Consider the following 13,433-nt stretch of genomic DNA (forward strand, 5'->3'; position numbering starts at 1 on the left):
GTCTTTTTTCAAGCCAGACATTTCGTCAAGTGAATTTACTTCGCCCCGATCCTTGTTTATTAGACCTATGCTATTCCTGCACATTCCGAAGATGTTGCGGCAGTATGATGTAGCTCTCGCACCATATAGTGGGACAACATGAAAGGTCAGACGTTAACAATGTGTCCACACAAAGTGGGCTGTGCATGTCCATGTCGCGTCACATGACCACTGGGAGCCGTGACGGAGCCACGGAAAAAGAATGTGTCTTTATAGTGGTTCTATGTAACGAGACCCCCACGCAGACCTTTCGTTTTAGTGGACTGCTAGAACTTTAATAACATTGCCCTGCTTTAGAGCACCCTGCTTTAAAGTTATAGATATAAATTTATTGTATTCGATGTATTACTGCGATTACAAAATAACATTTGGGATATAAAATAATAGCGGCTGCAACTAATAAAGTACAGAATATTGAGATGTGACTATATAAGCGCCTCATCTACTGACTTTTAGTTCGCCTGTTTCAGTTTTAGTTCGCCCCTTGTGCAAGAAGCACAAGAAGTTCAGTACTTGTCCCCTATAAAACTTCTCCAAATAGCTTGCCCCGCATAAAAAAGCGTTTTTCTTTCAAGATACAAGTGGAACATATAGGAATGTACAACATATGTGGAACAATCTTAAGAACTGAGCAAAGTCCAAGCCCGGCCCGACCCAAGCCCGCCACCTAAAACCCGGGCCCTACCTTAAAGGGACACTAAAGGCAAATAACAACTTATGTCAGAGTGAAAGCTCAACGTATGACAACGTCTAAAACGGCAATATTATCAACAGCCTTGCCCCACTTACCGAGAAATTAAGCTGAATGTATCACACGATGAGCGCCACAAGCGGCACATTTTGAAAATGATCCCGATGACGTATGAGAGTCTGCCTACATATAATCACTAGTAATCAAACTAGCAGCAATAAAAAACAACCTTACGTGCATCAAGAGACGTAATAAAATGCTGTTTGTTCGTTTCTGTTTGATTCATGGAAAAAGAACCTCTTTGGCGTTGCCATGGGGAACGGCGCGCGTGGTTCAAAGGTTCTGTTTTCGCCTAACTGCGCTTCGCCCGGCGCCCTGCTTCGCTCACGCGGTCGCGTCTCAGTGGTAGTTTCGGTATCGCGTACTGCCGCGTGTGTTTCGCGCGCTCGTGAAAGCCGCTCTGACAGAAAGTTCGACAAAATGTCGCATGCATGTGATGTTGTCGGATGCCCGAATGGCGCACGCCGCCAGTAAACGCCGCCGCGCAATAAAGGTGGGCAACATTGGGCACGGCAGCAGTGACGTGTCAAAGACTGATTTCAGGCGGGTGATTTGAAGTGCGCTAACGCGATGTGGACCACTAAAACGTGATTTTATTTCAAAATAAGCACTTCCTTGGCATAAAAGTAGCACTACGAGGTTTCTGAACGTTATTTCAACAATCAACGTCGACTTAATATTTGCCTTTAGTGTCCCTTTAAGCCCGGAGCTTCAGGCCGGAGCCTGGCCCGGGCTCGCCGTGAAAACTACTTTACCCGGCCTGACCCGGCCCACCGGCCAGGCAGGGCTCGGGTTTTCGGGTAGGCCCGAGCACGTGCGGTGCTCTACCATAGATACGTGAGAAGGACGTCACGGGTTTCGAAATATCGTTTATATATCTTGATCACTGTGGCTATGTAACTGTTCGCTTCGAAAGCGGAGCCGTTGGTTGTGAAAAAAATTCTTTCTTTACTTCCGATGAGGTCTTTATTAAATACAATAACATACACCGAAAGGCTGTAGTATTTTAAAGGGGTACTGACACAAAATTTCGCGGCCGAGATAGCCTGCTGGATCGATTCCCGTGTACGCGCGTGTACCATCTGCAAAATATCGACAGCGAATAAAGCTTGGAAGGTATTTTATATGAATTTTGAAGTTCGCGAGCGCGATCCAGCATTATAGGCCGCACCTAGTGCATTGACACCCTCGGAGGTGACCCGAGGTGACCCCCCTACTTCCCCTACGTAACCGTTGCAGCCGGTACAAGTTACGATGACGTCATAGCCGCCATTTCTGTTTTGACGCGCTTCCCGACGAATCGCTCCTCGCCAGCGGGTCAAACCTGAAGTGATTCGCCACGTCGAAAATTCCTTCGATCCCCGCCGCAAGAAAATCGTCGCCATCAGACTACGATGAGCCCGACGACGACAGACCGTGCAGAAATGCGTCACTGTTCTTTGTGCTCACGTGACCGAGCGTTTCACTCGCTAGGTGGTGATAGTTGCACCCGGCGGCTTGTCGTTTTTGGAGCTCTGTCAAACCGAAACTGAGGCTGTGTCGGTAATGAGGAGCTTGTAATTATTTATCTGTCGCGCGCTCCAGCAAACGATGTGCCGTGTTATGACTAACAGGCCCCCAGCAACACATTGCAACAAAAAAACGCGGGGCGAAAGTTTTTGTGTCAGGACTCCTTTAATGTCTTAGGGGACGTCGTTGCGTAGAAATTAGAAAGCCGGCTGTATGTTAGTCCTATAGCGCAGTTTCTTGCGGCAACTACACCTACTTAGCGGAACAAGTGGAAAAGAAATTACATCACGCAGCCCCAATGTATGGCGCGAAACATTGCGATAAATTTTACATACATTAATTACCAGATTTTGGGGATTCCACAGATTTTTACTCTTCATTGCTGTGGTATCATATGTTGTAAGGAGACAGCGAAATTTGATCTCAAAAGAAAGTGTATTGTCCTCAACTTAAAATGTACAGGGTTCTTTTTTATTCGAAACGGTGTTGTTCAGATATATGCGGCAATGCTTAAGTGTAGAACACGCGCTTCCGTGCGTTCTTCAGTAAGTTTATATGGAGGGTGTTTCAAAGAATGCGTTCGAAAATCCTAAAAAAAATAAAGGAAAAGCAATATTGGCTCGTTGCCTTCATAATTACCTTTCCTGAGGCGGTATACACTTCTTAACATTACTACATACACCACTTACGGCAGTGATTATATAAATTGAATTGATTAACTTTTTAATTAGTGAAGACAGGTGGTCGGGACAAATAGGAGGATTGGAGACCTCCCTGTAAAGAGCCCATTGCCGCTTTGAGATCAAAAAAGAAAAAGTGCAGTTGCTATACTCTTCCGAGACGTCCAGAATGAGCGAAAGTCGGTGCATCAAGCATCGATCGAGTTCGCTTCGTTTGTATGCTGTGCGTGTGGTGATAACCGGCATGGCGCACGTACTATCGGCGTCAAATGAAACCCGAACAGCCGCAAGCATTCGCAGTAAGTGGTGTAGTGCGCGCCCTCCAGTCATCACCATGGACAGGCGCGCGCATCCAGTTCGGCAGCACTGCGCATGTATGGTGATAACATGACGGCGCGCACTGTACCACTGCGAATGCTTGCACGCTGTTCGGGTTTCATTTGACGCCGACAGTACGTTAAGAAACGCAGAACTAGTAACTGCACTGCAGCCATTGTTGTGAAGATGTGGCGTCATTCTGATCGTCTGCTAGTTGCGCGCATCTGCGCTTCAGTTTTGGTTTTGCTGGTTATTTCGGTCGAAGTTGATTACTCGTAAATTATCACCAGAAGCTGCTCTTTTCGAAATTTCAAAGCGGCAATCGGCTCTCCGCAGGAAGGGCTTCAATTTCTAATATTAATAAGTTAAGCTAATTTCTTTTCATGCGATAACTGATGTCTATAGTTATCTTAGGATGTTTGTCGCTGCAGAAAAAATAATTGTGAAGGCCGCAAGGCAATATTTCTTTTGCCGTATTTTTATTTTATTTTCGAACACAGTTCTTTAAACACCATGCATATCGTGTCTCCGCGTGAGTTAACGACCTGTTTCATTTGTTATGCTCTGACACACCGCGAACATCATGGTCATGGCTATAGCAGAAGAGAAGGCAACGCAACGGGGTCGACCTAGCGCACTCACCTCTGCACGTGCGAGAGCAGTAACTCCAATATGTCTACCTTCGTGGGACAACACGAAACGCTGAAGATATTCGGTGAGTGTCACCGACCAAGGCGGTGACGTCATATAAGCACTGGGTCCGGCCACATGCCAACGTTCAAGTTACGCTTAATCCGTGGCGTAACTTCTCACGTTAAGCTTCCAAGACGAAACACACTAACCCCTGATATACCTCCCATTTACCTACTTTTTCCATATATCGACCACCCTATATAACATGAGCCACGTGATACACACACAGTCCTGCGCGTGTTTTATTTGTGCCATCTCGACCTACGCCAGTTTTGAGCCATCGTTTAAATATGTTCTTGCTCTATAAGTGCATGTTTTAAATGCGAAGCATTTCTTAGCGAACCTAAGGCACTTTGAGCGTTTCTATCTACCTATCTATCGATCTACCTATCCATATGATCTAGCCGCCTACGTCTGGGTGCTCTCGTGATCAACTCCTTAACTTGGTGTAGACCAAAATTCGCATGGTAGAGTAAGAGGATTTCACGACTATGACTATCTGGTCATGGCATGAATATTAAAATCCTGTCGCGTAAGTCGTCAAATCCTTTCCTCCAGACACGTGTGGCACATACCCGTTTACCACGGGCCGCGGTGTACGGGTATGCGCCACAGGTGATTGACAGCTTATATCTAACCAGAAAAGGCGAGAACAGACATTGGTAACTTAAATGCGAGAGCGTTAAGAAAAACCGACATCGGCAGCATTGACCCGACGAATGGAAAGAATGAAAACTACGATCCCAGCAGGAATCGAACCCAAGTATTCTGCGTGGCAATCAGGTATTCTACCATAGAGCCACGCCAGGTCTATAAACTGGCTTGGAAAAACAGCCTATGCAGGTGTAATATTGGTGCAACGTCAATTGTGGTTGCGGTGCTGGCTATGTAATTCTATACCAAGCAATAAACACTATGTATGTACTCCTACGATACAGGCGTCATGTCAGGTTATCGTCTGTGGTTCCAGTGTTGGCTCCGCTGTTATAGCAGTCTAATATACATTACAATTGTATCCCTATGATTCATCAAACTATATTCAAGCGTTGCCCGATCTCGGAGGAATACGGTAACGAAAGTTACGAAAGTTATTCGCATCCTCGCACCATAAAGTGCATTTCGTTTCGATAATACTGACATATGTGCTCTAACCTGAGTGCTGGCGTTACGTCAGACCATAAGTTACCCTTTAAACGCCAATGTTGTCGAGGCGCCTCGTAAGCCCACGATGTGCACACAACTGCTACACTTACAAAAACACGTCGATCCACCCCGTAACGCTTAGCTCAAAGCCAAGAAATGCAGCATAGACCTACTCGCTGATTGCTTCGCATCGAAACCGATTCCCACAAGGCGTGGGATCTGCCAAATTTTGTGTGTCCACATGCTTCAGGGTGTACGTGCTTGCATACTCACGACTTTTGTTTTCATTGAGCACATTAGTTCTATATAAATATTTTATGCGGCTGAAAATGAACTAATTTGAGACCAAGACGAACTAATTTTATACCTTCTAGATTAAATTTGTACACCACTGTTGGGTTTACTGTTCACAGAGTCTCATCAGTTGTGCATTGTTTTCGCAGCAAACCCTCTTTGTACTAATCCGCGGCTGCAGTAACTCAGCTGGTAACACTGAGAAGATATCTAGAGCAAGATTAGTGAATTATAGCAGCCGTGAGCCAGTCGGCGGCCTCACAGGTCCTCTTTTCCCGCGCACTACGGTTTTTTTGAAAGCGCTGAACGTATCTATAGCGTGAGAACGCGGTGAGCTAGCAAGTTCACGGACGGCTCGGTTGCGGTGTCGGAATATCTTTCCCGCGGTGTTCTTGCAGATACATTTTTTTACCCGAGTGGCCAAGCAGCCATCTGCGTTTCCGGGTAGGCTCGCCGCCGCCCCAACTACGCTTGCCTGGTTCTCTGCATTTCTAGTTACGCATGCCTATACGATGTGTTTGGACTTTGCTTCTTAACCGCGGAAACGACATGCCTCTCTCAGCTTGTGCATAAGGAAATGAACCAAACGACGAGCACGTTGCAAGAACGCGATAAATCGTGGGACGGTATGAAGAGAAACGAACCTATCGACAATGGGCGGCGGCAAACCCTGACAGGAAGAAGTCGTAAATTACAGAAGCGGCTCAGCCTAGTTCAAAATTCGGGCACACGTACGTGCAGCCCAAACAGTGAACTAGGCGGCATTTCATTCGATAAGGGAGACGCCGTCATGAGCCCGTAACTATCGGAAGGTGGAACAGACTTTCCGTATTTGACGGTAGACGGCGCGATGCGACACTTTCCGGTTATTTCTTGGTACACGTTGGAGCAGATGGAAAAGCGAGAGGAACGCGTGAATCGGACGAAACGCGTGCTACGGAAGAAAGCTGCCGCCATTTCTTCACGTGACGGAAAATGAGACTTGTCAGGTGTAAAAGAGAGAGAAAAAGAGAAAGGAAAAATGAAGAATATGCGACACGCAGGAGACAGCGAAGGAAGGAACCGACGCCGGAAAATGTTTTTTTGAAGGCAAGAAAGAGCGGTTAGCGAACTTCAAGAAACGTGCACCGGTCGCAGCAACATCACGCGCCAACCCTACCGTGAGCCGCGCGCGCACGGTTCACGGGTGCGAGCGAGCAAGCAAGCGAGGCCTGTTTCGTCACGTGATTCGGCGTACACACAAAGAAAATGGCGCTCAAACGCGCGAGCGCAGAAATGGCGTCGCAGAGTTGAGAGAGAGTGAGATTTTCAGAGGAAGAGTAGAAGGAGAGGGTTCTGCGCGTGATTGTGGCCCCTGAGCGTAGCGGGCGCGCAGGCAGGTCTTCTGGCGTTGGAGGGCATTCACGGTGGGCTCGCGCGTTTCGTCGGGCAGCGTCAATCCGCCGTTCCACATCGCGAACGCGCGTTGTTTAGTGAGCAGCGGGGAAGGAAGGCGACGTGCGGAAGTTTGTGGAGGTGCGCTTGGCTGATCCGAACTCGACAGTCGCCGGTCGGAGCAAATCCACAGGTGGTCGTCCGTTGTAGCTCAACAACGGTCGCTTTTTCGAGCGTCGGCCAAGCATCACCTTGCTGCAGGTACCACCATTCGTGGATTGTTTTTGTCAACTACCCCGTTGTGCGGCCAAGTTACGTGTGTGCCCACATGTGTGCGTTCGCGATTGAAGCTCTGTGATCGCCACGTGTTAATCGCATAAGAAGCATCAAACACTTCTTCGCTCAAGCATCTTGTTGTTTGCGACTGTTAAGGCTGCCAAGAAGGAGTGCAGCAGAGCTCCTGGGGCTATCCAAGGTTTCTTCACTGAAGATACGCCTGCGAGAGAAGCTCAGGATGGATTTAAAACTCGTCTTGTTCTTCAGCTCAATGTGGAGTGAGTAACGATGTCCTCATGGTCCCTTTCTGTCGTGTAGTAATCATCTGCCGATAAGGTTTCTGAGAGTAGGGACAGTCTGAAAGGGGTCAAGTGGCGTTGGCCTGTTTTAGTTGATAGTGAATGATTTCTTTCGACGCTTTTTAGCCACTTCAGCTGAAGTCCTGATGAGAGGGACAACCCAAATAACGAGACCACGCGTACTTTGTGATAAGTGGCGTCTACCCTGCCACAGATCTTGTATCAGCGAACAGCATGTAAATCCCTTCTTATTCTTCTTTTTTTTTTCAAAAAAGCTTGTTGCATTTGCAGTAGGTGCCTGAGAACAAAATAGGCCTTGCTCGAAAACGTCTCTTTGGTATTACGGGATGATAAATGTCAACTATTGATATCTATGCTCCAGTGGAGCCACCCTGAGCCATATGTTTCAATGTTCGCACCACTGGCACAGCTTTTATTCCTAATACATTCATTCCCGAAGTTGGCGCTCATCAGAGAAAAGTGCGTAGTAAATCTTGAAAATGTTTGCAGTACGTCGACGCGAGATAGGGTTGCGTTTGAAAACACGCACACAAGACAGCGTCGTAAACGCCAAGAATGCTTTCAGTCGTGGTCATAGTTTATAGATTTAATAATATAATTTAAATCACTTAACAAAACGCAAGGTTTTGATCTCCGTGGAAACATCGCACAAGTTAACGACGGGGATCGCGTCAGCTTACTGTGCCATCTCGCCGCGGTGTCACCCTATATATCGGAAAAGTGACTTTGACTAATTTCAGTTTGTCGATCCTCGAAAGTTTTAATGTGCCAGATCTACAATCTGACCGCGAGGCAGACCATAGCGAGGTCGACAGCGCAAGTTTTTTTTTTTTTTTTCAGTCTATTGGCAGTCGTGCGAGTTGATGTTCACTCATGTTTGGGGGAAAACATTCAATTCAATACTTTATTTATCTCTCATTGCATTCAAAGAAATGAGCATTCACAAAAATCTACTACAGTGAGTAGCTTGACTAGGAGACTGCCCCCTTAGGACGACAGCAACGTACAGTCCGTAGGATGTACTCACATCACTAAATTTAAGAGAAAACGCGCAAAAACGAGGTATACAGATATATATATGGTACACGTCGGTGGTTGATTCTTCAACTGTGGAATAAAAAGAAGCCTTCGTGTTAAACCAGTTTTAGGAAGATGAAACAAATATCTACACAAATAGAAAGAAGCGACAACGGTAAAGATATAGCATTGTACAGAAGTCGAGCAAAGTACAGTGAATACAAATAAGGCTGCAGTATCTTCATAAAAAAAATCGTGTCACAGATATCTTGCGATGACATACTTGGATGCTAACACCATTTTTTGGTGTAAGCTGTTTAACAATGAAGGTAGCTGGTATCGGAGCGTTTGTTTTCCATAGTTAGTACGATTTCGTGCTACTTCTGAGTGTTCCGTATTACATGTCTCATATGCGACTACGTTGATCCTAAAATTGGCAAGGTTTTGCAATGCATTGTCTTATTCAGAACCACTTCGTATTTAAACAATTTACACATGTCCGCATTGTTCTTTTTTTCATTGAGATAATATAAATGGAGGAGGTGTTATCTCCTTTAGCTAGCGACGACTACCTCGTTTCACTAGGTTGATATCGTAGATTATAAATTAAAAATATTTTTGTGCATGGTGACCAACAGTCTACCTAAAATTTCTCGTAACGATGTCAGCGAATGTCTGGGACATATAAGCACGAAATACACACAGGAAGAAATCGAGCCGACTTTACATAGCAAAGGTCAGCGTCTTCAAAGAATAATTTACGTGCAGGAGTTGATTTGCGATGATCGACATTTGATGGCCAGTGGCCTAATACTTTGACGAGTTAAAAATCTGTTGACACGTAAGTACTTAAACGTTCACCCTAATTCTGCACTTCGCTCCCTCCGAAATGCGACCCTGGATGGAACTTGCGACCTAGAGCTCAGCAGCGCGACTTCGTATAGCTACTATGAGCTACCGCACCGATTCATAGTAGCTAAATTACCCACGAGTGCAGAGGCTAGCTCTGTCGGGATGACATGTCGCGCAACATCAGGAGATAGACACAAGAAGCTGTGAAGGGCGACGTGTATGTCGTTTCTTCTTTTGTTCACCTCCTATCTTTGCGCCCATGTCCATGTCCTGGCTTACTCTAACCAAATATGTCTGAAGAACAAGCCCATCTCATCAGACTTGGTAGCAATGTGTGTGTGTATGCTTGTATATACAAGCCTGTATATATTCCTCGTTTATAAATTTATGTATAGACCAAGGGCGTAGCCAGGGGGGGGGGAGTTCAAGCCCCCCCCCCCACACCCTCCAGAAATTGTTCAGTTTTGCTTGCGTATATATACACGTGCACATACAAACGCACGCACGAACATACATAAAGTATGGTTGAACGCCCCCCTCCCCCTCCGAAAAAAAATTCTGGCTAAGCCCCTGGTATAGACATACATTTATAAACAAGGAATACATAATACATATAAACAGTTATAAAAATGTGCTCGCACTATCTTTATCAAGCTACCGCGCATGTCCTACATTTATAGTACTACGTGATCTAGTGTGAAACGCTGTACATCTTATGAAAAACCCATAATGTGATGTGGGATTATTGTAAGGAGCCTTACGAGGCGTTTCGAATAGACAATTTAAATGCGTAGGCAAGTGATCAAGGTGTCGAACGCGAATTGTCCCGAGCATTTTTGAAAGAATAACCTACTTAGAGTTACATTGGCAAAATTGATATTCACTAACAAACTCGTTAATAATGCACTTCAGGTTGCCTCTGATTTCCGGCGATCGTTACTTATCGAATTATGTGTGCACTAGGACATTGTCTAAAAATTACGCATGTGCGAAATACTTGTGAAGGGAGGACATGTGAAGCTACCATTTCGTGTAGAAAAGAAATAGAAATGACGTGAGCACTCCACCGCCCACCTATGCCGCAAGAATAACACAAACAAAACAGGGACAGTTTACTCTAGAAATAATCTTGCGATGCCAATGCATGAACCGCAATTCAGTAGACACTCCGAACTTGCCAGCTCAACATCATGTAACGTTTCTTTTCCTGTACTCTCCCTTAACTAAGCAACGGCTACCGTGACGCACCGGCATTAGATAACTCCATCACATTCCCCTTTTCCACCCCAGCCTTAAGCAAACCGTCGCTTCCGTACGACGTTTCTGGTCCACAGATTTCTCCGGCCAGATCCTGTAACGCCAGTTGGCTTCAACTCGTTTTATACACGCACCCGCAAGACAACGCACATATACATCGGAGAGATCAACGCTAGAGAGGCAAGCTGAGACATAGAAACAAATATCAAATTCGTAGACAGTAAGCTCCGCGCGCTCTGTTCCAACGTTCCTTCCCTTCTCCTCTTCTTCAAAGCAACGCTGTGGTGTCCGTAGTTGCCCTACACCTCCTTTCCCAAATGATCTTTCCTCAAGAGAGCCATTAGCAACAGTCGTTTCTCCCACACTTGGGTTCCTGGCCTTTCCTCCTCCCCTACCTCCGCATATCCTCACCCTCTTTTTCCATAGTTTCTGTTTTCTCACACTTTTTTATTGTCTCGGGCGCAGACACCGTCGTTTCCCGCAAGGTCTCCGTATTCTCGAGAGCCGAGCGAGCGTCCATTTTCTGCGCAATACTTGCCTGCTGTGAGCACATTTCTCCTCCCTCTCTCTCTCTATCCTGTCTATATCCTTTCTTTCTTTTTCTTTGCTTATTTCTTCTGGGCCCTCTCTCGCGTGCCGCTCCGGAATTCCTGTGTCAGCGACTCCGGCGCGGCTCCCGCGATTGAGAGTACGACCTCGCAGTACGCTTGATGACCGTACACCGACAGCCTCCCAGCTACACAGCCGTCGTCGCTCGCTAGCCGTGCTGCGCCAATTTCTCTTCCGCTGGAGTATTCGCCGAAGCGTGCGCGCTTGTGTCGTAAACGCGGCGCGGGCCAGATATGGTGACGTCACTGACGACCCGTTGATTGGCCCTCGAATGAGCAGCGCACCGGCTAATATCCCGGTTTTTCGCGGCAAATCACAGCGGCGTTTTAGGTCGCCAGGCTATACGGGTTCCTAACGGGCGAGAAAAGGGTCGCTCATGATGGTGAAGGTGCCGCCGCATGCGTGTAATTTGCGTCGCATTATAAACGTCAATCAAGGAACGGAATCGATAAAGCCTGTAGCTGGGCAAGTTGGTTGATACTTCAAGGAAAACTGGTACGCGCCAAAGGATGAACAAGGACAGTCAGACAAACACGGACGAGCGCAAGATGCGCTCATCCATGTGTTGCGCTCGTCCGTGTTTGTCTTGCTGTGTCCCTGTTCATCGTTTTGAGCATACTAGTTTTCCTTGAAGGACCGTAATGCTCACAACTACCGAAGGCTTGCTCTCCTTGAAGTTTAGGATAACTGCCATTTGGGCATGCTGGCATAAGTTCGTGATTACAAGAGTGCAACTACGACGGAGACTAAGAAAGAACGCAGAACGCAGTGCTTACCAACAACAGAAAATTTTCATTTGAGAAAAAAAAAACGTCCTTATATATGATCGATCGAACGAATGTACTTCATCACGATCAACGTTATTATCTGTAATGTGTTTCAACGAATAACATCAACGAAAAGACGATTACATACAATGACAATGCATGCATGAAACTCTTGAAAATGAAGACCATTCAGTCATATTCCATCCAAAAATACAAGCTTGAAGTTCCCCAATGACCTACGTTTAAGGCACGGCGTAACGGATACTTTTTGTTCTTACTTGAGTCTAGCCGCTAACGTTGGTTCTGATAAATTTTCAATATTCCGTGCTATGTATTATAATAACGATATAACATCTGATCCTTCAAGGGGAAAAAAAAAGAACCGTTTGCATCATATAGTACAAATAACTTCAGTATGGTGTCCTCTTGTCACTTCATTATATCCGCTGCATTTCTAAGATTTTTTACTCGTCCACTTGGGCCATTTCCCATTAATAGGGACATTGATTTCATTAGAAGAGATAGCCACAGTGGCCACTCTATATTTAGCCTTAGTAAAGCCCGTATTCCAAAGAGTTTTCATCGCTTGAAGCCGGATATGTTTCTGCTATATAGATACCTGACAGAATATACTAATATATTGAAAATTAATTAGATCTAACAGACAAGAAACGCAAGGAAAGTATAGGTTATGTTATTTGCAGTAATTATGATGTAATTGGGAAGAAAGTAAATTGGACGAAAAGATAACTTGCCGCCGGCATGGACCGAACCTGCAACCTTCGAATAAAGCGTCCGATGCTCTAACACTGACCTACGGCGGCGGTCATCCCCCCGTCCACTTTCTGGTGTATATGTGTGCACTTAAAACCTAGGAGTGTTAGTCAGCACCGCTAGTGGCCATGACGGCGAGTGTGGAATACTCTTTTTCTGCCTGAGTGTCACTCGCAATCATGGCTACTAACGGTGCTGACTAACACTCCTAGGTTTTAAATTCACATATATACCCCACAAGTCACACATATACCACTAGCGCTATTTATTCTTTCAAGATGGAATCGCACTAACTTGCCCAGTTAAACGTCCTAATGGGTTATTCGAAGGTCGCAGGTTCGGTTCCTGCCGGCGGCTAAGTTATCTCTTCGTCCACGTTTACTTTCTTCCCATTTGCGTCATAATTACTACAAATAACATCCCCCCTATACCTTTCTTCGCTTTCTTGTCTGTTAGTTCTAATTAATGTTGTGCCTAGCAAAGAAAAACGAGCCCTCAAAATCTCCCTTATTTCGTTCATTTATATTAAAATTGCAATTTTAAGATTTCTGTGCTTGTGTTTTTGCGTTTGTTGCGTGCTTATACTTATGGAAGCGTGCGGAGAGACATCACCGTGAAAAAAAAAAAGCATCTGATCTGTGCTCCGTCCCCTAAATGGTGCGGGAAAATAATGGATCTGATAGAAATTTTTCACTGAGAAGTGTAGAGTGGGAACCAAACAGAAAATCACAGCATATCTTTTTATTCTGAGAACATTGAA

General features: G+C 45.7%; 1 protein-coding gene across 1 annotated transcript in view; it reads left to right on the top strand.

Moving 5' to 3' along the window:
- The first annotated feature begins 6,820 nt into the window (after positions 1-6,820).
- Positions 6,821-13,433, top strand: part of LOC119402114 (uncharacterized) — a 61,445-nt gene continuing 54,832 nt past the window's right edge. The window contains exon 1 of the mRNA XM_037669226.2: positions 6,821-7,355. Within this exon, the coding sequence (XP_037525154.1) occupies positions 7,316-7,355 (40 nt within the window). The 5' untranslated portion in view covers positions 6,821-7,315. The remainder of the gene's footprint in view (positions 7,356-13,433) is intronic.

This window comes from Rhipicephalus sanguineus, chromosome 8 (genome assembly GCF_013339695.2).
Source record: "Rhipicephalus sanguineus isolate Rsan-2018 chromosome 8, BIME_Rsan_1.4, whole genome shotgun sequence".
In the NCBI taxonomy this organism is placed as follows: domain Eukaryota; kingdom Metazoa; phylum Arthropoda; class Arachnida; order Ixodida; family Ixodidae; genus Rhipicephalus; species Rhipicephalus sanguineus.